Source organism: Scatophagus argus, chromosome 17 (assembly GCF_020382885.2).
Source record: "Scatophagus argus isolate fScaArg1 chromosome 17, fScaArg1.pri, whole genome shotgun sequence".
Taxonomy (NCBI): Eukaryota; Metazoa; Chordata; class Actinopteri; family Scatophagidae; genus Scatophagus; species Scatophagus argus.
The window spans coordinates 17,916,379-17,943,931 of NC_058509.1; the positions used below are offsets into that span (position 1 = coordinate 17,916,379).

The following is a 27,553-nucleotide window of genomic DNA, read 5'->3' on the forward strand; positions in this document are numbered from 1 at the left end:
TCTGATGAAAACTGTGAAAAAAAATTAGGCAAGAGCCTAAATTTGTGGGTGAGGCACCTCTCAAGCCCTAAATCAGTTTTAGCCTGTTAATAATGATATTATCATGATTATTCAAAGAATATTCGAAGAAAAAGTGAAATTCATAATTAACTTTGTTTTGTGATTTGTCTCTTTTTGGCAACTAAATTACACTGAAACATACAAGTGTCAGAAAGAAGAGAGTTAGTCTGTAACCCCAATTGTACAGACATGCACAAAAAGAACAAATAAAATCAAATCATCATAGGAATATTTTTCACAAAATTATTATGATTTTTTTTTATATATCATGGTTATTGTCAGTACAGGTTCATAGCCACATCCCTAAGCAAAAGGTTCATACAGCCTATGTGTTCCAGCCTGCACATTTCTGGGCAATTTAGTGTGGTTCACCTGACATGCATGTCTTGGGACTAAGAGATAAAACCCATGCAGCTGAAGAAAACATACAAACCGTTATTTGATCGATCTGAGCCAATGACCTTTGTATTGTGGGGGCACAGTGGGGTCTGTGTCTGCATTAGGTAAACCCCGGGTGCTCCAGCTTCCTCTCACTGTCCAAAAACATGCAGGTTAGGTTGTGATGAAGTGACCACCTGTCCAGGGCGTACTTTGCCTCTCGCCAAATTCCAGCTTGGATCGACCCAATTTTGACACGATTTTGCAGTATCAACTCAAAATAATAACAAAAATCAGTGGAAGGATAATGGTTTTTGTGCAGAAAGCTAGAGTCATGTATTTGGGTGTACAGCAGAGGTGACTGTGGTTTGCAACGCCTTCATTTTATTTTTCTGCCAAAACATATCTAAAAGCAAACCAGACCCGTATTGCTAAATATCATCTTGTCCACCAGGTGTGACTTCTGACATGAAATTGCTAATTACCACCATCCTGCAATAAGCTGTGGCAAGTGGAGCCTTTTTTTTAATGGCAGTAATAACACCAGCTCAGGATGAGCCAGTCACAGTGAAATGACCTCTCCCTAATTAAATGCAGTGTTGCCTCAGACCAAAAGTACATGATAATCACATTAAAGCATATGGGGTATCTGACCTGTCTAAAGCCAGGAATCATTTCGACTGTGAGTTCTAGAAAACCAACCATGGACACAAAAATAACAGTGACCGCTAACAGCTCAGTGTTCAGCTCACCCTCCCGGTCGACTCCTGCTGCTGTAGTAGTGAAGCTACTATTATACTGCAACTGAGTATAAATGTACTTATGTGAGAGGTTCTTTAGCCGTCTTGTGCTTTTACTACAATGTGTGCAGGTCTTGTCTACTGTGTGACTATGAGCACAATGTGAGCAATATGTGCACAGCAGCACAGAACAGCAAAATCATTTGCAAGCAACATTTTATCAGAACCTTTCTGCATATTTATTGCAATAGCCAGAGAAGCTGAGAGCAAAGAAGATGCCAACAGTGTGTGTGTGTTTTCACGAGGAGAGTTATTTTTACCTCACGTGCAAGAGCTTATGGGCGGAGATCCATAGAGGCCTGTGCAGAGGCAAGCAAGAACAACAGTCTATTTTTAGACTGCGGCTGACTCCGTGTAACCCTTTGTATGCAGCGGCTGCAGAGGCAGCGGCGCTCCATCCATCCATGTCTCGCTCGATATGATAAGCTGGGGTGAAAACGAATTCTTACTGCCAATTGCTGCACGCGGATAAGTATCGAAGAATGCTTCTGTGCAGACAATCTACTAATGTGCTGGCTGTCATTTAAATTGAAGCTTTGTAAACTATTACTGGGGTTGACAGAGTGAGCTATTTTCGTCTGTGCTGCTAAGACCCAGGAGCTCTTTTTGGGGGCGTTCTGCCATTATTAGACAACACAGTGGAAGGAGGCAGGGCATGGACAGACAGAAAGGAGTGACATGCAACAAAAGTCCCCAGCTGGATTTAAAGCAGGGATGCTGCAGCTTGTGTATAATACTTTGCTTCAAGTGTTACTGTAAGTGAACAATGACATCAGAGGGCTTAACATAACTTAAAGGTCGATGAAGATACATGTGACCGGAGAAGAAAATAACTGAGTCTGATAAATCTGCTATACCGCTCTATATGTATATACAGAATGGGAAAGATAAGGTATATTTCGAGAATACCAATATTATAACAATATGGCTGACTACAGGGACCTGTGGAAGCTAGGTGAAATGATTCTAGCTAGACAGCACTGTATAGAAAGACATGTGAGCGGAAAAACATCTTCATGTTCTAGCACCTTAACTAACCCATCTCCAGACAGCCAACAGGGCTAAAACGCCCCCTAGGGAACACATTATTTCAAGAAAATGTGAGAGAGAGGAAAAAGGAAAATCTCCTGCAGATGGCAAGAAAAAAATGACAGCGGTGTGAAACTGAAATCCCAGGGAGAGGACGAACAGCAGCAGATGTATCTGTCAGCAGTCGGCTCTCATCTTTGTGAGATAACGTTTCTCCTATGCTCTAACCTCAGCGGACACAAGTATGTTTGTGATGTATTTCTTTTTTTTGTTGTTTTTATTGGACATGATATTGTTCATGTAACGAGAATATACGCCATTTGGACAGAGCTTACCTTTATTTGCAAATTGTAAAAAAAAAAAAAACACACCAAAAAAAACAGTAATATTCACACAAGGCTGGGACTGCTGAAGATGGGATAACTGACTGCTAATGCATTATGTGCTCGCCTGCCTTAAAAAGTAGCACAAGAAGGGGGAAAGGTGGTCACCATGGAAACAGGCTTTGTTTGAAAAGCTCATGCAATGAGGTGTGTCTGCCCTTGTGCGTACCGTTCTGATGGAGCCAAAAGGCACTGCGAATGGAGAGGAGACGTGGATAAAAACTGCTGCAGTGAGCACTAATTCCCTGTCTACAAGGGGTGTTACTGAGCTGGTTCTGCAGTGATAATGGTGGATGGCAGTGGGAAGTACTTAGTGCCCAGGGGTTGATGTTATGATGGGAAGTAAACTCCTCAAAGGCCTGCTGAAACCCCCTGGGAGTCACAGCTGTGGTGTGGATGCACAGTGACGACCGGGATCAAGAAGGTCTGAGAGCAACCCGCTGCTGGAAACAGACACTGGATGACTTTAATAGTAAAAGCATTCAGACAACTGGATGTTATGTTTACTACGATGAAAAATATTAAGCTTTCAAAAATGATGTTGAGCTTAAAAATACCTAGTCCCTGCTAAGGCTGCTAATATATTAGCTAACACCAAGTTTAATTTATGTTTAGAAGTAAAGGAGCAGTTTAAAGAAAACATATATTCAGGATCCTAACCACATCTAAACAGATTTTTTTCTGTGGTAACTGGAAGTTTATTATCACAAGTTTATCATTAGCATTATGTTATACTACTACTACTAACAATAACAATAATAATAAATGTTCTTACCATTATTATTATTATTATTTCTATCAGGTTGAGTCAGTTAAGCTAAATAATCTGAGTGTGATTTATAAAAGGAGACAGAAAGACTCACTGGAAATGCATTACCTTTATGTGTAATAACTGAGTAAACCCTTGAGGGTTATGTATAAGTTTGCATTAATTTAATTTAATCAGACCAAGTTACTTAATTTATTCACACTGACTCAACATTGTGGAATAACTTTGCATTAAATGTGACCATTGAACTTATGTAATAAAATTAGATGTAAATTTACATGTACTATATCTGAAATACTTAAAGTCAACCTTTGGACCAAACATTTTACGTTTTTCTTTTATTTTTGAGTGTAGAAAGCATGTCCTTTTGAATTTGAGTTTTAATTTGACCCTTAAAGGGGTTACACAATCTGTAACATCCTGAAATCACTTAAAGCACCTGTTGTTTGAAATTGTGGATTACTGAAGTTTATCATCATTATTTGAGGCTTGTGTTATACTATGCTCACATGCTTGTAGTACAAACACGTCAGCTTTTAAGTGTGCAGTTCATTTCTGACATTTCTGGAAACTGAACTGCAAAAAATAAAAAATAAAAAAGATACTGTTCCCTAAGAAAATTCTGCTGCTGAAGAACACTCTGCAATGCTGTTGGAAAAGCTAATAGGGGGACCTTAAGATAAGTTGTTGTTTTTTCATTCCCACGTACAGTGTTGCTGCCACTCGTTTAAAAAAAGAATGATTGTTCGTTTTTGTTTTTTTGAAAATGTAAGTATAGCAAATTGGGAAGCAAGAGCTTAATTTAGTGAAGACTGAATCTCATAGAAGACAGTGTGCAATGCATGCTGCTCCTGTGATGATGATGGACTGAGAGGGATCATATCACAAAGAGGTGAGCAAGGATCTTCTCCCGCTGGTTATGTTTATACAGCTGACAGAGACAAGTGCCTCGAGGCCTATACTCTTCAGTTCTGATAATTAGATACCATTCAAACACTCGCATCAAACCCATCCTATACAAAAGAATCAGCCGCTAAAGGACTTGACTGACTTGCAGTCAAACCCACGTAATTACAACGCTAAGAACTTGCTTTATGGAAATGACTTTCCAGCCTGACATCTTGGACAACATTTCTTATTTTCGATTCATTTTAATAAAAGACACTTTAATTTGCTCCGTCTCAACCTAATTTGCTCATGAGAACAAAGATTCAGTTGCAGAAAGGTCAGGGCTGTCTGATGGTACACAGGATCACTTCTTCTTTCCTCAAATGAAAGGATATAAAGTATGCGAGGAGAGCGCCGCTAATTTACATGCTGTTTATGCAGAGCTGTGACCATTAGAGCCGGATCATTTTTCTCAGCTCAAGGTGGTTAAAAAAAAAAAAAAGACAGCTACCGAGGAATAATTGCTGGGTGGATTAGTCATTTTGCCAAAACCAGACTGAATGTTCATGGTGCAGCATACTGATGAACGAATGTAACATTTTACTGTATCACTATCAAAATGTCTGTGGTCATAGCAGAGAAATCTAACAAAGGACTCATTGGTACATCACATGTCATTGTGATGCACTTCATCAGGAATCTCAATGACTAATCCAGTGTCAATATTTTTAAGTCATTCAATCAACAATAAGTTCATGGAGAACACCGAATGAAAAGAGTCAGAAAACATACTGTGGTCTTGGAGTAGTACCTAATTAGGTCATTAGGTGGCGCTTTTGTTGATACAGCCTGTAACCCGATTTAAATTCCAGTATTTTTTTTCTCAATTTTGCCCTGTAGACAGTAGCCATTTGCACTACTAAAACACAATAATACAGTGAACACAGCTTGTTTTTTTGTTTGTTTGTTTTTTCATTTGCCACGTTGCTAACGATAATTAACTGCTGCACCCTCAGTGTAAAAAGGAATGCTAACGAAGGTTCTTTGTCTCGACAGCAGTCAGAGTATACACCAGCAGCGTATCCTTAGGCTGCTGCTGTGACTCTTCCTCTATGGCAGGACCACCTAAATCCTCAGGTCACCACCAATACACCACCATTTTACTTCTTCTTAACCTGTACATTACCTCAGTTGTATATACGTATAAATCCTTTGTACGCAACTGTGAGTTGTATTTCTTTACTTTTATTTATTTTTTATAATCTTTTATATCTTTTCTGTACTTTTTGCACTGTCTTGTCCTGCTGGCTGCTGTAAAGAAACAATTTCTCCCTCAGGGATCAATAAAGTCTCATCTTACCTTATCTTATCCTATCTTGTCTTGTTCAGTGAGTGATTTGGAGATAAATTAAATTACAGATTTCTCTATGTTTTAACATGGTTGGAAACATTTACAGAATTCAAAAAAATATATAACAAATGTGAGGTCATTTTTATACACTTTAACGTGAAAGTGTTACACTTTACACTCATATATCTAAATGTGAACATGTAAAATACCACACTGTGAACATTGTCTAAGAATAATGACATGACAGGAAAATCTGAAGATCTAATCAGACAGAGACACATCCTCCACATGTCCTTATTCTCTTTGGTTTGCTCAGTTCAAAGCAAACATGGGAAAAAAAAAGGTAAAGTTTGGGCATCACTGTGTGGTGTCACAGTGGTCTTTGGGCTCACAAACATCAAAGTGACCGTTCACAATGTGAGGAGCTTCACTTTGTTTCCCCATAGGCCATTAAAGAACACCAGTGAGGAGATAAACAGGTTGTAAAAAACATCTGTGAATGATATGAGAAGATAAAAGCAGTACTCTTTTACTCACCCTGGCCCTCCCTCTATGAGTCGCCCTCACAGGGAGAGACGACACACCCCACAAACTGAGCTTACTGCTCAAACACAACCAATGAGATCTTTGTTTTTCGGTAGCAGCATTCAATAAATGTAAGTTATCACTTGTCAAAATAATCTAAAACTGCCTAAATGTGGCCGGACCAGAAGATGGAAACAGGTCCATGTCGCTGTCCTCATATGAGCACAAGTCTAGAAACTATTAAATCTACTGTTCAAACTGCTACATGCCTCTTCATGCACGAAGGCTTTTTCTTCCACTTTTCTATTTGTTTAGCCATGAGAAAGCTCAATGGAAACAATTAAAAATTGTTTCCTGGTGAGGGAAACTGAGGATGACTGACAGAGTCATTTTTGCGACTGTCGGATTGAAGCCTTCGCTTTACCGGTCCTGGATGAAGACTCCAGAAAACATCTTGCGCCTGACACCTCATTCATCATAGAACATGAAAGAAATATGAAATGACAGGGCCATCTGATGTCGACAGAGGATGAGTTCAGAAGACAAGCGCAATATGGTTGAGCAGACGGTGCTCTACGAATCCGGAGCCCTTATTCTCTCTGTATGCAAAGTCTTACCCCACTCTGAATGATCTGAGCATGAGCCGGGAGTGTGTCAAAGGAAATGATCAGCATGTCGCCAAAACTGAGCTGGGGCTTGTTGAGTGAGACTGCATCCCATTCTCTGCCTCATAGGGGTATCTGCAGCAATATTGTATGCTGTGAAAAGAATCAATATGTTGGATCTGAGCTAATCTTCTGATAATGAATTTATGTCTATCAGGCTTACAGAGACATCTCTCCAGGATGGAAGTACTGATTGGTGGAGTCAAAGGCAATGGCTGTGTCTGCAGGGAATGTCAGTCAAAGGGGGAAAAAGACATCGAAGTCTATATATACATCGGCAGTTTTTACCAGACTTGACATTTCTTGCCTCAGAGGCACATTGTGTCACACAGTGTCAGCTTCCAGAGAAGCAGGGTTTTTTAAATCAATTATACAACAGCTGCATTATGTATTCTGACCCCTACTGAAGTATAACATTAACTTAATGATGGTATCAATGAGAAACGGGTAAAGTCATGCTTTGGGAAGTAGCACGATTACAGGGTTACAGTGACAAATGTCCAAACTTGAAAGACCTGAAGAACACACATCAAAACTAAGAGTATTGATATAAACTGGCAGATATAACTTTTAGTTAAAAAATATATTAATTCTGGTGCATGTCAGCATTTTGTTCATGTGCAGTTAAGAATTTTATTACAATGGTTTCTAAACTAGAGCCCCTGCAAAATGCGTCCAAAGATGGGGTTGTGAGATTATTAATGGGAAGGAAAAGAAAAAGGTTTGTGACTTTAATCTGAACTAATTTATTCAGCCTAAAATCATTGAGAAAATGATTGTCAAAAAAATGATTGAAAATGATCATTGGGAAATGCTAACAAATCAAATATATATGAATTATTACAAGAAGCCTGAACCAAACATTGCTTTTCAAGAGGTCACCAGCTAAAAAAGGCTTTTCTTGAACAGTGCATTTTTAGAATCTTGTGATATGATTTTTATGTGAAATCTTAAGGTCTTTACAAACCACATTTAATTCACATGTCAATATATTTTCTGAAAATGCTCTTAGAAAATATTATGAGGCTAAGAAAAATATCAACTAATCATTTTGTGTGGAAGAAATGTCATAACTCGTCGTGACAGACCTGCTGGTTATTTTTGAATGAAAAGTTTTAATGTAAAATATTCTACGGTAAGTATCTCCCATTTTCATGTTGTCTATTTGTCACAGCTCCAGTGTGCCAAGGCCTTTAGGCTGAACTGAATAAAAGGAAAATATTTCTCCTGAAGAAGAACTATAAAGCAACATAAATGTGAAAATTCAAGCTAAGTACAAATACCTGGAAACTTAAGAAGAACTTAAGAACAGTACTTGAGTAACTTATTTACTTTCCGTCACTGGAATATGTTTTGGATTGCTTGATGTTAGTTTTGATAAAATCCATGATGGCTGAAAAGATCACAGTCTAATACATATTTTACACGCTCATCCTCATGCAACCTTTGATAGTACTTAGAGTGTGGAAAAGCTTTGCATAGCGCTAATGTTCCTCAGGCAGAACATGGGTGGTAAATGGATAACCAGCATGGGACCACGAGAGCAAAACCTCTTTCAAAAGACTCCTGAAAATGTAATGTTTTCATTTGTTTAGTTAATGAAATACTTGTGGGAAAAGAATCAAACACACCAAAAAAGCCTCTACATGGATAGATTAAAACAGCACAGCAAAGAAAGGAGTGCGGAACACCCAACCAGCAGTCATTAAGCAGTGATTCCGCTGTGGGTATGATACCACGTACGCTAACTCAACGCCTGACCCACAGTGTGTACAACTGGGAAAACATCCGCTCTCCATTTAAAAGACCACAATACATTATCTTACACTGACAAGTCGGCGTTGCTGAGGAAGCCAATGTGAAAATGTATTCCATGCAGCTACAAACTACTTCTGATTGGAAGTAATTTGTGTACAGCAACACCACATCTATACCACATGCTACTAAAAAAAAAGAAGCATGATACAGTGAAGCTTTTTCACCTCTGGACTTATTAAATAACACAGCCAAGTCAACCAGTTCATTCATTAAGTTAATACTCCACAAGAAATAACATGTGAATATCAGTTCAGTAGACCCATTAAACAGTTAAGTCAAAGGCAATGAATTCACTTTAACTGTCAAAAAAAAGTTCAGTTTAAACACCCAGCTTTTACCTTGATGCTTGACTTTGTTAAATTCAATATCACTTTTCTCTCTTTCTCTTCAACAGAAAATACATGAGTGAAACATTTAGTCAGGCCATCACACCACTTAATGGAAAATAGCTTTTCACTGGAAATGTTCCTCAATTTTGAAATACTGCTGGGGAATGTAGTTACAGTAAAGTCATGTAACCTGGCAGACAATAATAGGATCAAATGCTAAAACACAGTGCAACAGGAGCACAAGTAGAGGAGAGTTAGAAATTCAATGAACTGATTCACCAAGATTTCAAATGTGCTATAATTACCCAGCATACCAGACCAAGTAAGGCAACAAAAACCCCTGAGGATATTGCACTGAGCAAGGGTGTACTGGAAGTTCACTACTGTTGTATACTGCTGAGTCCTCACTTCGCTTCACTCACCAGCTGGAGGTGCTTCAGTATGGAATCGGTTTGGACACTCTGTACCTATTCAACTTAGATCAGTTGCTACCAAATTTTTGTTAGCTTGAGAGCATTCAAAAACTGACAACTACAAAAAAGTTTGGTCTAATCTTGAGAGCATGTGGAGATTATTTCCATGCCTGACATGTCATGATCCACTAAAGATAGTTTTGCTATCTTGACTGTAAGCTCTAATGAGTGCATTTGTCCCTTTGAAATAAATAAAGGTAAAGAAAAAAAACAAACAAAACAACAGAAATTATTTGGCTACAAAGAAAAGCCATCATGACAGTCCATTTATGCAGTTCATGACGGATCTTGACTTGAGCAAGTTCCCATCATGCTTGTTTTCTACTTCTGCTACAAACAGAGCGTTCAGCGTGGGCATTTTGTCTGTTATACAGTGCAGGCTGAGACGTCTGATCATCATTTCAAACTAAAATCATATAAGTTGAGCAAACTCTCAGCAACAAATTCATTCAAGTCAGAAGAACTTGGGATTATATGTTTCTGCAGTGGTCTGAAGATAAAACTAAAAATTTCAAGTTGAATTTACCTAATTAGCAAAAACATATCTATGTTAAGTTACGGAGAGAGGATTGGTTTATTCCATTCTTCTGTGATGTTTTACATTTATTTTTTTTATAAATTCTACTCTTTATTTTTAAGAGGATTATATCTTCTGAATAGTCTTGCTTTAAACTGGTATCTTTGATACATGTAAACAAACAATCAAACAGTACTTATACTGTACTTCCTGTAGTAACACTGTAAACAATGTTTTTTTTAATTGTTTTTGTTGCTCTCACAGTTTTCTCTAAGTACTACTTTATTTAAAGTCATCCTTTTTGAGGAAAATAACAGTTACAAAATGCAGGTAAGCTTATTTTAGCAGTTCATTTCTGCACAGGAAAGATTATTTGGAGTGAGCTGAGTGATGAGCTGTTTGGCTCTGTCTGAAAAGATCCCTTTCCACCCCCTAATTCCCCTCAAATAATAACATTCCACCCCTGTGGAGAAAGGCCTATGAGTCACCCGGAGTGTACCTCTGTTTGTGGCGAAGGATGCACTGGAGAGACAGTGCTGACAGGAATCATGATTTGCTACTTTCCAGTGAAACGGCAAGCGAAGAAAGACAGAGAGTGGCTGAGGTGATCTACAGACTGGCAAGAGACTGTGATGATGTGTGTGCAAAGTAAATCAGGAGAAAGTGAAAAGCAGGACAGACACCTTAGGAAATGACTAATTAGAGAAGACTAAAAACTGAACAGATCTAGCATTGTCCTATAGGAGAGGATTTCCCTCAGATTTTTTATCCTTAGCAAAGAAAAAGAATCCATGAAAAAGCTTTTAGACTCTCACAAGGCACTAAAACTAAAACACAGACTCATAAAAGTCACTTAGGTGAATTAGCTCCTTACATAACAGTGAAGAACCCAAAGCAGAAAAAAAGACAAAAAACTCCATCATGAAACGTGTCAGAGGCAATAACTGTCCAATTTGCAACTTGCCAGATATAGCATACATGCCATCAGCCGTGCATGGTCGGGTGTAAACATCATGCTTGCAAGTCTGCATTTTCAATTCTGGGGTGAATTTCACTCTAGTGAGATTATAACTAGAAGGAGATGTCATGAATATTATTATTATCATTATTATTATTATTGGACCAACTTTTGATATCAGTCATTAATATTTATTATCTGCTGATACCCAGTCCAATGTCATATTCAGATTATTTGTTTATTTGTTATTTACACATTTATTTAATTTAGACATGCTGTGAAACGTGGCAGCTTTAGTTTTATTGTTTCCTGTAATATTCTGCACAGGCTTTTTACAGAGGACTTGCTGTGGCAGTATGATTTGGGAACAGTTTGGACAACCTTAAAGGCAGTTTTAATCAACAGAATCAGTTTAGAAGCATAGCACACATGGAAAGTGTGAGTGAAATAGCTGCAAATAGACTTTGTAAACAGAACACAGTGTTTTAATAGATCCAGCAGTTTTGTTTTTGGCACACACTGGGCCATTTTTGACAGCTGTTGTACCCACATTGAAATGGGTTAGCATAAATGAAGAATCACAAATAGATTGCTCTATCCAGATCCATTCAATTTTTTATCAGCATCTCCTATCTGCAACGGTATGCCCATGGAGGATGTCCATGAACAAGCAGATAAACCTCTAAAGAAATGAAAACATTTGCTTTGAGCAATAACATGCAGAAGAAACAGCAAACTATTTTAACAGATTAGAAAGATACTAAATAAGACTGAGAAACGGAAGTCATGTTGTTCTGAGTCACTGCGATTTGAGACGTGGTGGGACTACATCCATTTACATGTAGAAAGAGAAACATTTCACTCACCGCTGGCACTCACTGGCGTGGAGAACCAGGTCCTGGTTGTTCTTGGCGCTGACGGTGAGTTCATGCTCTGTTGGGTTGAAGATGTCAAGCAGGAGGTGACACTGGCGGGTGCTGTGGGCAGACAGAACAACTGTTAGTAAGACCAAGATCTCTCAAAAATTCAAATCGTTGTACGTAAGATGGTGTTTCTGTTTGCTCATTCTGATGCGTCATTTTAGAAAAAGATTTCTTTATAGATTAAACACACACATAAGAAAAGAGAAAAGAAGCTCACACTCACTTGTGTCCCATAGACTGTGTTGCCCATATAACATATGATTAATGACTTGTTAATGTGTATTAGTTTATACTTTATGCATGAGATAACGGTTACTTTCCAAAAATACACAGCCACATCCATGCACACAGAAAACGCAGAAGATCAAGAGAAGACGCGGTGTGAAGTACTCATCAGTCCTTGTCATAACATCAAAGGTGGCGGTGCTTTCATCTGGCCCACAGGCCTGGCTAGAGCAGGCCATCTCCACATCATCCCGCGCCTGCTTTTCTCATGCAGATTATAAGAGGGCCAATTTGTGATTTAGATCAAGACAGGAGACATGATGCCGGATTTTCAAAGAGTTAATTTTAGCCCTCAAGTAGGTGTTTCTTTTTTTCCTTTTGGTAATGACGGATGAAAGGAGTGGATTTCTCAGAAACAGAAAACAGACTGTCCAATGCAGCCACTTGCTGTTACATGAATCATTTGTGTAGGTGCACAGGAGGAATTCATGTATTCACACCTTTTTTTTGTTTGTTTGTTTTTGAAGACTTGGGCTAACAGGTCTAGTTTGACGTCAGGAGATGTGGTAGCATGGTTGCCAGAACCATTACATGAGGGTGGAACAAGCACCCACTTTTTAAAATTATTTCGACTCCACACTTTTCTCCTTTGACATGGTATAAAGATGGACTAAGTGACTCTACTCACTCCATGTCTGATCAGTAATATTCTTTTTACGCATGTCTGATTATGAAAACGTTAAGAAATACATACATGAGCAAAATAAAATATAGTGAACCGTTATGTGAAAACATCAGAGCAGGACATCTTATACAGACAAATCAGGGTCACTCCTTGCTCACTCCACATTCCACTCACCCACAATTCAGAACTTTTCTCAGCTCATGTCATTTCTTGAAAAAAATCATGTAATTCATTTTTTTTTTTATTTACAATTTTTTTGAAGATGTTTTCCTTCCAGATACATTTCATCATGTTTATTATTCCTCGCCTGTCCAAGCCTCATCAGTATTTTCCACCAAATAAGGTTGAAATTCATATTGAAAAGCGAAGAAACCCAAGGCTTTTGTGGGAGAAAAACTGACAAAAAACGTAAAAAGAAAAAAGAAATTTTGCACCTGCAAGACTGCAAACCACACTGACAACGCTGACTTTCTCAAATGGTGGAAGCTACCGTATTAGTAGTGTTGCACCAACACCATCAACATTGTAATATCCCACATACGAGATATGTAGTCGGGTGAGGGAAATGCACTGATGCCACAAACTTCTGTTGAAGGAACTGCATCTTCATGTAATGTCAAGGAAACAAGAGAGCTAGTTTGTGAGCTAGGCAGCAGTTAGCAAGCCAACTGGCTTGATGGGCGGTATTGACTGGGCGGTATTGACTACTGTAATATTGTAATATACTGATTAAATATTGTAAGAGAAAGTAAGAGGGGATCAACTGATGTGGCTAGTTTTGTCATTAAACCGATGATGGGGATGTTCAAAAACAAAAAATGTAATCTGGAAAGAACACAGAATATGGGCAACTTGCAATCATGTGCTCTCTGACAGCTCCAATGCAGCAAGCTAATCAGGCATTTGCCATGGCACACAACACACTGGGGGTTGTAATTTTTCCATTCTCCACTGTACTCATACTTGAAAATCTCTGTGCTAGATGGATGGATTGCTACCTAATGTAAAATAAACTACTGGCTTATTTGCACTCAGAACAAATGCTTTTATTAACTCCACAATATCAACCACCCTTACTCACTCATTTACCATTTTGACACAGCTTAGAAGCTTATTCTACTTGATGTCCGCCTACGTGAATAATCTGAATTAACCAACACAAACTAGCAACTGTCACCATATTGTAAAGTTAATTCATTAACCAGTTTCTTGCCTCTTACAGAATTGATGGAGGTTTAAGCTGAGCTTGCCCAAGTCCCTAATAAAGTGCAGTGGCAATTAAAGGAGCATATTTTTAAGGCCTATCCATGTTTTTTTAATTGTCTCGTTGTCTTTGTTGGCGGACATGATTAACGGGCCGAGTGGGGCGAATTACTGATTTATAGGCTAGGGCGTTTAACTGAGGTGATCAATCAGACTTCCCAGTTAAAAATCACAGGCTCATTGCTCATGCACTAAGTACCCAAGATAAAGTGATGGAAAAAGTCAGGGATATAGGTACATACAACCTGGATGTGCACTTTCCCATAAGAGTTTCCACATTATGAGTCTGAAACGATGCTAAACAGTGGTCAACAACTTAATTTGAGAGCTGTAGCTTCTGAGACTGCAACAGGAGAGTGTCTGTAGACAAAAGTTGAAAATTACGTGGTCGAACTGGAGGGAAATGAATCATTTTGATAAGTATTCTGTTGAGCTGCTAGCCAGGGCACCAAGATCCAGGCTAAATAAATAATTCAGAACTGCCAATAGGGTTTCAAACTACTTGTCTCTGTTTCAGCCTGTGAATTTTTAAATTCCTATTTAAAGGCACATATGGAGCAAAGTTACTCCCAGTGTTTCAAAGTGAACACATATCGAACCTACATCTCTGAGCTCAGCGTACAAAGCAAATCATCCATCAATGAAATATCAATACCTCTGCCTCATGTGCATTTAATGAGGCACAAAATCACACTGGCTGCATGTGTTTGAAGATAGATATCACCGGGAGTGTGTGGGACAGAGATTGTTCTCATGCTATTGCCACCAAGTGTAGTTGAGTCACCAAGTTATGAAGTGAAAATAAATTTTAAGGAGATAGTCATGAACACAGAAAAAGACCTTTACCAGAGATCATTTCAGGTACAGCTGGTGGTGTACCAAAGAGGGAGAAGCAAACTAATGAATGTCACTGTCTATTTCTGAGAACCCTACCATGCTAACAAATGAACCGTGAGGTCAGTATTTTGCCATTATTGATCACAACAGGAGCCTGTTGCTGCAGAGTCACTCTAGCCCTGGTACCACACATTTCTATGGCAAGACCACAAAAATACATCAATGCAAAACAATCAAATCCCAGGACCACAGTCGGATCATCTTACATCAACAATACATAGCAAATCAAGCCAGTGACACTGACTGGGCATTAGACAGCACTGGGGACATTGAGATTTAAGAGGAGGCAAGTGCTAAAAATGGACAACGCTGTGGGAGGAGGCAAAAACGCAGAGATCAATGGAGCTGGGCCCACACCTCGGTCAATTCTGCAAATCTGCAATCAATAAGTGCTGATTTTGCAGGCCTACTGTGGCACAAAAACGTGACATATTCCCTGCACAGACAATGTAATGGCATTAATTAGCCTGGTTGGATTTAGAGTACTGCCAATGATGGGCTATTTTTGGATATTGGAGCCAATGAAGGATAGTTGACTCGACTTTTAAGTCCACATTTGAAGATTTATCTAGACGTAATTGCTGGCTTGTCAGCATGTGCACCATGTTAGAAAATGAGTTAAAATCAAATCATATATAGTCATGCAATAAGAGGCCTAGTTCAGCCAAAACCATATTTTCTTGTTTCGTGGTATTTAGGCCATGCAGATAGATCTGGTTTTATCCGTCCCTGATTAGTCTCTGATATTTCTGCTTCCACCCCAAATCAGTGGGGGTGAATGGAATTACATTTGTAGTAAAGCATTAAAAAATTAAAAAACAACACTGCTGCCCAGAAACTCTGTAGTTGTCAATCTAGATAGTGAACAGGACATAATATAGTAGTAGTTCTGATGAAAACTGTTTACAGTAATAGGGTTTCCTTCATATAGGAGCTGCAAAGTGTTAGGATTACTCATAATGTTTTTAACAGGATGCACAGAATGAGTTCACATGTCCCAGCAGACTAATGCACTTTTCAAGACAACACAATGTTGAGCAAATGGGATTTTAACAGGTTCCTGTCAAGTATGGATCACTGAGTATTTCACACATTCTGGCTCTCAGTCACTTTCTTTAACAAATCTGTCACCTTACATATGGTCAAATGTGAGAAAGCAAGATGACAGTAAATAAGGTCTCTACTTTATATGGCATCAGCAGAAAAGGATATAAAAATGTATACTGAGGCAAAGAGAGCAGTGGAGGAGGGTAGAGGAGTGGCAAGGAGAGATGTGGATTGAAGTAATGAAAGTCATGAGAGACACAACAGAAGGGAGGCAAAAAGGACGAAAAAAAACAGATTTGAGTTGAAAAAGGATAGACAAAGCAGCTGAAAAGCTGTAAAGCGTTTGAAGAAAAGCAAGACAGCGTACAAAGAGGGAGAGAACACAAAACAAAGGAAGAAAGAGAGAGAGAGGTAAATGAGATACAGGGGTTGCAATGTAATGCAGTAGACCTGAAGGAAATACTTTGTTGATTTTTCTAAGACTGTTTCAGAGAGGTGGTGATTATGACGGGTATTTTTAATGTCTCCACTTGTGAATTTTGTTTTGTTTTTCTCAGTCGGACCCTCTCGTGGATCGCTGCACTCGCACGAGCGTAGCAAGCTTTTTAGCCAACTTCAACCATCGCAATTTATAAGACTGTTGTGACAGCTTAAGTGGCCTGCTATGACCAACATTACTTTTGGATTGAAATAAGCCTTTTGTTCATATCGTAACAATTACATTTTCATAATACAGACATGGAACAAATCAAATATTTGAATTAATATAATTCAAATATTCAGAGAGTTTAAATGAAAACAATAACAAAACAACAAGATGGAGCCAGACCTGGAACATGAGAAAGGGAAGTAGAGGTGCAGTAAGAAGAGAAGGGTGGGAGAAAAACTGACAAAGACACATTGACAAGGCTGACTTTTGCATGTCACCACTTCTGACAGACAAGCAAGCAGGAACCACAGTAGCATCACCTGAGAATTTATGAAGCTGTATTTTCTTCACGTCCAGCAGTGCAGACATTTTTTTCCCCTAATTTTAGTAACTTGCCACACTCTACAGTTGGAGGAGAAGCACAGTAAGGCGAGTGTCCCTGACAATGTGGCAGCTTTAACTTTGGTGCTGACATTAGCCACATTTTATGCCAGCTGCCAGCTCAGAGCAGGTCAGCAATGCATCCACAACAACACAAATGAGTTCTGTGCTATTTTTATCCATTTAATTTGTGAAGACACAAAATGCACAAACCTCCCCAAACCCCATCAAAAACTTATATTCATGTTTTGTTTGACTGTTTCCACATACATTTTACATTCAGTAGACACAGCTGACATGCATGAGGGCCGCCCCTTCAGGTGATGATTAACTCCCTACACAACCAGCTGAAGGCGGCAAGTATGTGTTCCTTCCATAGTCGCTAACAGGAGTGATGCACATTGTCAAACTCTGATTATACACATCAAACCCACTGGTTACCCAGATTAAATATTACATAACCAACATCCGGCTGTCACTAAATGACTACTAAAACATCTGCTGTTGCTAACATCACACAGACTGCTTATATTTTTCTTTGCATGCAGGTAAAATCACCATGAACTGTTGGAGACCGTGATGTCCTTGAAGACATGGGACACTGCAGTAGATATCAACCTGCTTTATGATGAGCCACATAATGTGATCCAGTTAAAAGAAAAATGCTGTTTGTATAACTGCATTGTTTAAAATTCACAGTAATTAAATCTGATAACTGCAGATCATAAACAGGGTCATGATGGGAATCATCACTTCATGTGTCCTGTAAAGACTGAATTACGAACAGACCATCTGCACTGTGTGTGTGTGTGTGTGTGTGTGTGCACTTTGCACTCTCCACCTCCATGTAAGAATATAAGCTTCCTCTTGGGAGATGCAATATGTCACATGCTTTTAAATGGGGGTGGAGTGACAGGAACCAGTGTGATTGGCCATGAGTGTTAACAGTACCAAACAATGATGAAGTGGGGGGAAAAAAAAAAAATCTGAAATAGAAGATTTTCTTGACATTCTAGCTATTTTGGGGGCAGCCGTGGCCTAGAGGTTGGAGAAGCGGCTTGTGATCGGAGGGTCACCAGTTCGATTCCCCCACCGGACGGGCAGGACAAATTTGGGTGTGGTGGAGTGATTCATGCGAAAAATGCTCCCCCCCCTCCATTAGCCGGCTGATGTGCCCTTGAGCAAGGCACTTAACCCCCCCAATATGCTCCCTGGGCGCTTGACGCAGCCCACTGCTCCTGTGTGTGTTTCACTGCATGTAATTTGCCGGGTGTTGCATGTGTGTGTTCAACTAAGGATGGGTCAAATGCAGAAGACAAATTCAGTGTGTGTACGTAAAAATATATATACTGTCAATAAAGTTGATTCTTCTTCTTCTATTTTTAGACGATAAAGGCATTTAAATGTAATGTCATGAAGCATGTTAATATTGTATAACATAGCACAGTGGCAATATTTAGATATACAGAAAGAGTCCACCTAGTTTCCTCAATGTAAATAAGAAACTGTTTTTGTCAGACTGTTGAGGTTAGATTTTTTTCATTAATATTCCCAATAACAACACATGCTAAAGAAAATAGACTGACTAAGATGTGTTGAAGTCAAATGTATTCCTCAATACTTTTGAGTTATTTGGGCTAGGAAATTGGATGATGCTTTGTAAATTATAATGCCCTACTCATAGTACTATTTATATGAAGTTAAATTAGGAATACTGCAAAGATAAAGCAAAGAAATATGCAAGAAGAGGAGAAAAAGTTAGTGGGAGACAAGCAGAAGGTTTGGGAGAACTGTGACTTAGAGAGAGGATAGAGAGAATGTGAGATTAAGAACAAAAAAAAGAAGAACAGCAGAAGAAGAGGAAAGAAACAGACAGAAATTGCAGGGAAAAGACAGAAAAAGCTATGCAGTGCAAGATCATGAGACATGGAAAGGAATGACTGGATAAAGAAGAGAATGAGGGACAAAGTCTACAAAGGAAACGTTGGCATTACACTGTACTGCATGTTTTTGAGACTAAGGGTACCTCAGCTAAACCAAACCAGGAAAAGGACTTTCACAGAATGAATGTATGTCGCAGGCAGCGGTAGAGAAATGGGCAGATAGACAGGGAAGGTAGAGAGGGAAACACAACAACAGATCGAAAGGATAAGTTACTGTATTACTGAGCAATTTTGTAAAACTACTTTCAAATTCCCTTTGAACTCACAGCCAACAGGAAATTCAATAGTTCTTATCTCAACAAGTAAAGTGTGTTAAAGGACTACAATGCCTATGCCTCCAGGGGTTGGAATTCAAAAGAAATACTCATAAATAATATGTGAATATGGGATTTTCAAAACTGGGTATGAAAATATATGACTGTAATTCCATTCAAAGAAGGACCTTGTGTCAGTTTGAGCACTAAGGTTATCTCAACATCTCATATCAAAGTCTCATTGAAATAATATTAGCTAATGGTGCTGTTATGATGCTTTTATTCACACAGCTGTGCAGAACACAGGAATGGACTTTTTATTTCCCTTCCAGGACAGCAAACACAATGCAAGGCTTTTCAGTAAGTGTTATGCCTCCAGCCTGCTAGACTACATAACATTCACAGGTTACTGTGTACTGTGGAAATTTTTGCCCATTATGCAGCAGAGGAACACTGAGGTCAGGCACTGATGTTGGACTAAAAGGCCGGGCTCACAATCTCCGTTCTCCCAGAGATGTTCAATGGGGCTTAGGTCCGGACTCTGTGAGGGCCAGTCAAGTTCGTTCTTCCACTCCAAACTCATCCAACCTTGTCTTTATGGACTTTGCTTTGTGCACTGGGACACAGTAATAGTGGAATAGAAAAGGACCTTCACCAAACTGTTGTCACAAAGCTGGAAGCATAGCATTGTCCAAAATGTCTTGGTATGCTGAAGCGTTAAGATTTCCCTTCACTGGAAGTAAGGAGCCGAGCCCAACCCCTGAGAAAAAGCCCCATCCCAATACTTTTGTCTATATAGTGTAATTAGAAATGTTTGTTTAGCTTGACAAACAAAGAGGGGCAGAGACAGAGGAAGTATACAGATAAGTAAAAATACAAGTACCACAGAAACAATACTCTATCACAAGACAAAGTCCTGCACTGACAATGTTACATTAACTTTGTGAGCACAATCAGGAAAATGTTATTAAATTATTAAAAGTAAAAGTATGGAATGCAGAAAAAAGGTCCCCTTAATATATGATCATATTATCATTAGTCATGCTTTGATGTGAAAGCAGGGGTTTTACTGTTGCAGTTGATGTGGAGCTCAACTATTTTCTATAGGATTGCTCTCACACTTTCTTATTTTCTCCATTAACCAAATGTTTAGTTTGTAAAAGTTCTGAAAATAATGAGAAATGCTGTCAATCACACAATTTACTTAAGATTATTAAGAACAAATTAAAACTACTGACATTCATGAAGCGGCAGTTTTATGGCTGGTTTAAAAATATTTTAGTCAGTATATATATATTTTTTTTCCTGCCACTGGCACATACACCAAACAGTTCACTCTGGACCCTGGATATTCAGCTATACAAATAAACGGTTTTTGACTTAATAACCCCTGCAGGCAGTCTTCCTAAACCATTCCAAGGTTTTCAATTTCAGCACATTTCAAATGTTTTGAGATTTGCTTGAGAGCCACTAGATACTGTATGTCAGCGTGATGAGGTGGAAAGTGCTAAGGGTGCAGCAGAGGAAGGACTGGGTGGTGTTGCAGCGAGAGGGTGATGGCACAGCAGTCAGTGCAGCTTCCCTTTGTATGTACTGTATATGTATATGTATCAGCGCTGAGCCGTGATGGATGATTTAAACTGCACATATTATCACAGCTAATGATTCACCTAAAGTGGCCATTACGCGGCTACAGTCTGTCTCCCTCGCTTGGGGTTTGGTGAGCTGAAAAGTGGAGTGAAGTGAGACACACGGTGAGTGGGTGGGTGTGTGTGGATAGGATATGCGAGGGTGTCTACAGCAATGTGAAAGCATGAGAAAAGACTGAATATCCATTTAATATCCATTCACGTCTATGTGACCTGGCACCGAAAATACCAGAAGTCTTCTAGAGTTGATAGTGATTAAAGAAAAGGTCGATATCTATTCACCCTCTCCACAGAGAAAAGAAAAAAAATCAGCATTTTTTTTTTTTTTACGTATTCGAGATACAATGAAATTTTAAAATTGAGATTTATCATCACCACCAGAGTGGTAGTTGCCTGTCAGGTTGAGTACTATTGCTGCCTTACTCTGATGATGGTGTAATTAAAAAATAAAAATACACTAAAATGGCAAGTAGGGTTATAGGCTCATCAGGATGTAGACCCTGAGGGAGAACCACTGAACACAACAGCAGCAATTACTGTGCTGTTACCACTGAACAGAACTGCTTGCCAACTCATTCTGACGGAATTCAACGGTAACATTTTCTTTTGACAGCAACTGTTCACCTGTAACTTATGAGAATGGATCAGTAAAAGTGAATCATACTGACTAAATTTAGTTCCTGAAGAACAGACCTTGTGACATGAGAAAACAACTTGCACAAGATTTCTATGGTGGAGGATGATGGGAGTAGTTTTTGTGACAAGTGCAGCAAAAAAGAAAAGGTAACGGTCATGATAACTCATCTCAGAGTGTCTCAAGTATCTCATTGTGTTAATTTTCCACTAATAAATATTGTGTACAGCAATCAGATCATCAGATGATGAAGAGCACAAAATAATAAAAAACAACTACTACATTTCATAGAGCAACAATAAGTCAGCCTTGTGTTTACAGTTAGTGAACCACAATTCAGATCCAAACCCTAAATGCCAAGAAATGAGTACCTATTAAACCTGTTAAAAATAATTTCAGATTTGCTTATCAGTTCCTAAGTACCTCACTCCTTTATTGTTGCATAAAAGTTCCATATTTGCAAAAGAGTTGCCAACTGCAAGGACCTGATTTGTCTATGCCACATATCAGTGTGTCAGTAAAGCTTATTTGATGCTAACAGTCACATTAAGATCATGGTCTCAGTATCAGTGATTCAGCAATATGGGGCTGCAGATGGGTGAGTCCAGAACTTTCACACAGGAGACCAGGGTTTGATTTTCACTTGGAGCCAAGTTTAGTGAAACCTTGATTTCTTTATTCCACCACTGTCCACAGAAAACACAAATCTAACCTGCAAAACTAATTACACTGAGATCTTTTGCATACAAATTAGGCAGAGGTAACATATTATGGCCCTGAAACACGGACACAACCTTGTGTGTCAAATTTGGTCAAACATTTGGGGCAGCATGGCATTGCTCTAAACAAATGTTCAGTGTCTGATGTCTTTGTAACAATCGTGGAATAAAGAAGTCATGTTTGTGGTTAACAGACCTTGGTGTCAAATGGCAGTCAAACTCCGGTCTCCTTTTGGACAGTGCCGTTTTTGAACCTGCCCATCAACCGCCCTGACATGTACAAGTATTGTGAATGTTGTGCTAATACAGACCTGAAATTGTTCCTTAACTTTAACTTTAAGTAAAGTAAACAAAGCTCAGAGCACACATATAAAACAGATGATATTACCCCACAGAAAATGCAGGTTAACTCTGTGTGTTACCTGGTTGCTGGAAGAGTGCTGACTCTGGTGAAGAAAACAGACGGCTCCACGTCAACATGGACCCCCAAAGACAGCTCCCTGTAGTAGCCCTCCACTTTGCCTGCTCCTCCAGAATACTTGAAGTTCAGAACTGCTTCCAAAGTCTGGGAAGGAAGGACAAGGGAAGGACAGAAGCTGAGATCAAGCCGCTTTGACAGTGTACTACATTGAAGGACTGATTCAGCCAAAAAAAGAAAAAGAAAAAGTCACTGACTACCAGTGTTTCAAAGAGACATCTATATGGGAGACTGGGTGTCAGTGGTCACAGCCTGCATGTTGTCTCCTGTCATTCCATCAGCAAAACTGGAATGTTTTTAAGATTGATGCATCAAAAGTCATGACGGTGAAAAAAAAAAAAATCATGCACTGCAGCACAGCTATTGCACCATTTAATGAAATAGAGGCCTAAGGGTGAAAAAGCCTGAGGGGTGGGGGAGCCTCCAAACAGGTGGTTCAGAATCGACTTGTCTCATCCTAAAACGGCGCAAGAGGAGAGGGTGGTGGGTAGGATTTGCTGGCCATAAGGAAAGTGGACACAAAGAATTACTCAGAGGTACTCAGAGATATGCTGTAGATGGGGAGACCGCGGGACAAGCAGCCAAGTGGGCGAAGGATGGGGAAATTAAAAGTGGCAGTTTATGAAGAGGGAGCACTAGCTGACTCAGGCAATGGGCTAAAGTGGGGTAAAAGGAGCATCCAAGGTCCCGCTTCTCTTCCTGTGCAGCCTATATCGTATCATCTCTCCACATATTGCTGATGGAGGCACTGGCTGTGCCTTTCCAGAACAAATTTCACTGATTCCTTGATTATTTTCTCCCTTTATACCCTCTTGTGGGGGTGCGGGGAGCCAAGTGGAATGATTTGGAGCCTGCTGGCTAGACGTCTGGCCTATTACAACCTAATGACAGAAGCACAGCACACTGAGCAAAGAGAGATGAAAACATCAGGCAGGGTTACTATTATTGTAGACCAAGCACCTTAATTCCAAAGTTTCACTTATCTCAAAATGCATGGGCTTTATATAAATATAATCTTATTGGGTTTTCCTTGTCCTTGTATATTTTAATGCTGGCAACATAGCTCTGCAGATAGTAATGTTAATGACTGTGTGTCAGTGCTCCACTATAATCAAGACTGAATTATAGCATCAACATCAACTGGCTGGATTTCCTAGGAATTTGGTACAGAGACTCATGGTGCCCAGAGGATAAATCTTACTAACTCTGGTTCAATTACCAGTACTCACTTTTCATCTAGCGCCAACAGTAGGCCAAAGTTTCCAGTGACCCACTGAAAATTCTCACCACATACTGGATGGGTTAGAATAAAACATTCCTCACACATTTAGGATTACCAGAAGATGATGGATTACATTTGCAGTTTTGAGGGAAATGTCTGTACACCTATTACAGTAACTGCCCTGAAATTTGGTTCCCCTCAGGATGAACCTAGAATATTATGAATATCTGCTTGTATGTATGGTAGGGCTGTCCTTAAAGTTCAACCACTCATCCAGTCAACAACAAGGAATGGTTTTCAAGAAACGACAAACATTGCTCTACAGAACACGACAACATTATACCCAGACCAATAACAAAGAGGTCAGCTAGTTCCTGTTTTATGCTCTTGCTTGGTCTAGAACTGTGGCGGTCACTGACATTGCTGCAAACAGCAATACTGGGGGCCAAGCCATCGGCCTTGTGTCATACGGGCATGTTTTAAACAGGCACTGCACCAGCTGTTAAGGAAAGTGTTTGCAAAAATGATGAGAATACTATCAGCCTCAAGCCTCCGCTAATGCACTAAATGTTTAGCAGGTATAGTAAACACATCATTATGCCCGAGTACAAGCTCAGAGTAACTACTGTAGACTTGTGATCTTGTTGTTCACAATAAATTTCTTTTATCAACACTATTCTTAGCTTTTGCATCACATCTTCTTATACAGTAAAGCAGAAATGCTGCGGGTGACTCACGAAATGCATTCTACATGTGATATTGTGAAAACACTGACCTTAACATCATTTACATGCTTATTTTATATGATGGAGTATTTCTTCAAGCTTGAGTTAAAATCCCGATATCCTCTCTGAATAATATTTTCCCCATTATTTGTCTTCCCTGGAAAGTAAACAGTGGAGCCAATCTGCTTTGAGTGTGGAGGATGAGTAGCAGCCCCACAATGCAAGCAAGAGACAGACTCATGCTGTGCTGGCAACAAAATGAAAGGAACAGCACGCTGATATGAATCTCATTTGAATTGATTGACTGAAATAGCTCAGATTCCTTGAGCAAAGACACTGGTTAGAGGCCATTTCCATTAATGTCTGTGTTTACACTTTAACAGTGTTTTCTTCACTTGTTTTCTTTCCGTTTGTTAAAGGATAAGCCTGGTGTTGTTTTATTGTTTAAGAAATATCAACAAATCCCATGACATGTCAAAAAACAACATGTTTATGCTTCTAACAGTATTTTCTGTGTTGCCAGCATAATATTGCCAAAGGAATACACTGTTATCCAAAAGCTATTACCAACACATTAAAGAGCCATAAAATTTCAATAGGTGACATACAGCCTCATAACAATAAACACAACTAATGTGATTTATTTGTTTATTCTGATATATTTCTATTAATGGCGAGGGTTTGTAATGATGCTAAGAGCACAAACATGCTATCTCCTTTTTCTTCTGAGTCTGCGTAGTCTGTGCTCCATGCAGCTGTGTGATCCTGCGTCCGCCTGTGGGTACTGATGGCCTCGACACGATCCTCTTGAGTAACAGTGATTGTCTGAGCGACACACTCACATAGCGGCTGTGCACCCCGATTCCCTCTTCAGATCGGCTCCCGACCCTCGAGGTGCTCCTCCCTTCAATCCGCTCTCTCCCTCCCTCTGCTCTCGGCCCCCTCAGGACCCTATTTCAATCACACTGGGCTAAAAATAGTCCCTGCTGTAATGAGCTGACAGTGTTAGGAGTAGGCCAGGAGCAACACACAGCCTGACCGCACGCATGCATTTCCTTCACATGCATACAAACAACGTGATTAGTGAGAATGCCCAGACTGAAGTAACAATTCCATTAAGGCATTTATACCACCGATAATCAGACTGCATGAGCTGTTTCAATTTCTACTTAATGTCTTGGAGCACGAAGCCAGCAAAACAAACAGGAAATAGAAAGTTGGAAAACGAAGAGACGTGACATCAGTGTTAATTCATCATTCATTTTGATGAATGATGTATAGCTTGTTACATTTGTGGAAACATGCTGGTCTCATTTGAAGCTAGACTGTAGCTAACATTTCGGCTTCATGTGAGGGTTTTCTTTCTTACAAAGACAGGGAACAACTGAAAGAAGAGATTAAGTCTTTAAATGCACTAAAAGTGATATGCAAGCTTGACAAGTTACACACCTCTGTGCTCTTAATTTGGTTATGGTCAGTGCAATGCTTCAAAACAGCCTAAAACCCCAGCATCTGAAGAGAATCACAGTCATTGGCCTGGTATGTGGAGGACTGAAGTAGCCAGGGTCTTTTGGTTTTAGCTTATTTTTTTTGTTGCTACTTTGGAGAATGGTAAAGGTAACTGATAATCAGTGCAAAACAAAACATCCTCTATCCTAAGACTCTTGAAGGACAGTATTTTCCAAGACAGCTCACTCCAATACACTCAAGAGAATAAGGGCATCAGCCTTGAGATAACAGTGCAACAATGTGAGAAAATACACTAGCCAGAGCAATCTGAATTATGAAATACCTGTTTTACATCAAAAGCAAAGATTTTCACCATACATACATTAAGAGGTTATAACACCTATACAATAAAGGTGAGCTTTGCTGATTATTGGCACCAAACTTTGGTAACGTGTGATAATTTACATACAGGCGGATCAAGATATGGATTGTCTGTGCATGTTATTGCAGTACACATGGTTGTAAGCCAGTTATTTGCACGTTCAGCACCAAATCGTTTTCTTCAAGTGACCTGTGACTTGGTGGTGTGTCATCTAAGCAGGTCACTAAACACGGGACAATCCATTCATAGTGCTTGACCTCTACCCATCAGGGTTCAAGAGCTTAATGCTAAAGGCATACAGAGAGGTGAACGCTCATAAAGCGCTCTCATGCCAAAGTAAGCATGAAATAAGACACACTCTGCAAGCTACGATACGAAGATCCTCCTTGAGCATTCATCACTTTTCTGTGAATGTGATTGCGCTTGTTGCTTCTTTCGCGTCTTTTACTGATCTTAATCCCATAGACCAGATCCTGTATTGGTACGACTGTGTTGCATAGCATGCAAGTTGATGTCTTTGTTTGCTCTCTACAAAATACTGATACAATCTGAGTTTAGCTGCTAAGCAGGGACATGGACAGCAGACTCAGCACACTCAGCGCACTGCCTTCTACCCTGAATGCCTTCACTCCCTGTTTTTGCTGTGTCACAACAAAGCCTCAGAAGACTATCCATCACATCCATCCACACAAATGCGACATTTGTTTGACAATAGAGGTGAATTATGAATGCCACACAGTGCTGTCTCTGAGCGCATGATCGGTGAACAAATAACAAAGAAGAGGGATGCCAAAGGCTTCTTTAACGCTTTGGCAGTGAGATAAAGATCCTGACACAATTTGCTGAATATTACGGCATGACCACGTGTCTCCTGACAAAAACACTTAGGTAAAGCAGCCCAGTGACAGGTAGGCAGGGACAGAAGGCTGTCAAAATTGTACAAGCTTGGATGTTTTAGGAACTACAATTTGTATGCACTATTGGGCAATAACTTGCTGATGTGTTGATTCGAGGAAAACGCCAACATTTTGGGAAATTTGCTTATAGGATGCCTTATTGAGAATTACATTAGAAGATCAGTATCA

The 27,553-nt window shown here is 39.5% G+C and overlaps 1 protein-coding gene across 6 annotated transcripts in view; it reads right to left on the reverse strand.

Annotated features, from left to right (window-relative positions):
- The window catches only part of trappc9 (trafficking protein particle complex subunit 9), a 193,064-nt gene that overhangs the window by 81,014 nt on the left and 84,497 nt on the right, over positions 1-27,553 (reverse strand). For all 6 annotated transcript variants that reach the window (XR_006845927.1, XR_006845926.1, XM_046418121.1 and 3 more), the window contains 2 exons: positions 22,635-22,777; positions 11,810-11,920 (listed from right to left, as the gene is read on the reverse strand). Coding sequence is in view for 4 of the 6 variants with exons in the window: in XM_046418121.1 (XP_046274077.1) it covers positions 11,810-11,920; positions 22,635-22,777 (254 nt within the window). In the remaining 2 variants the exon portion in view is untranslated. The remainder of the gene's footprint in view (positions 1-11,809; positions 11,921-22,634; positions 22,778-27,553) is intronic.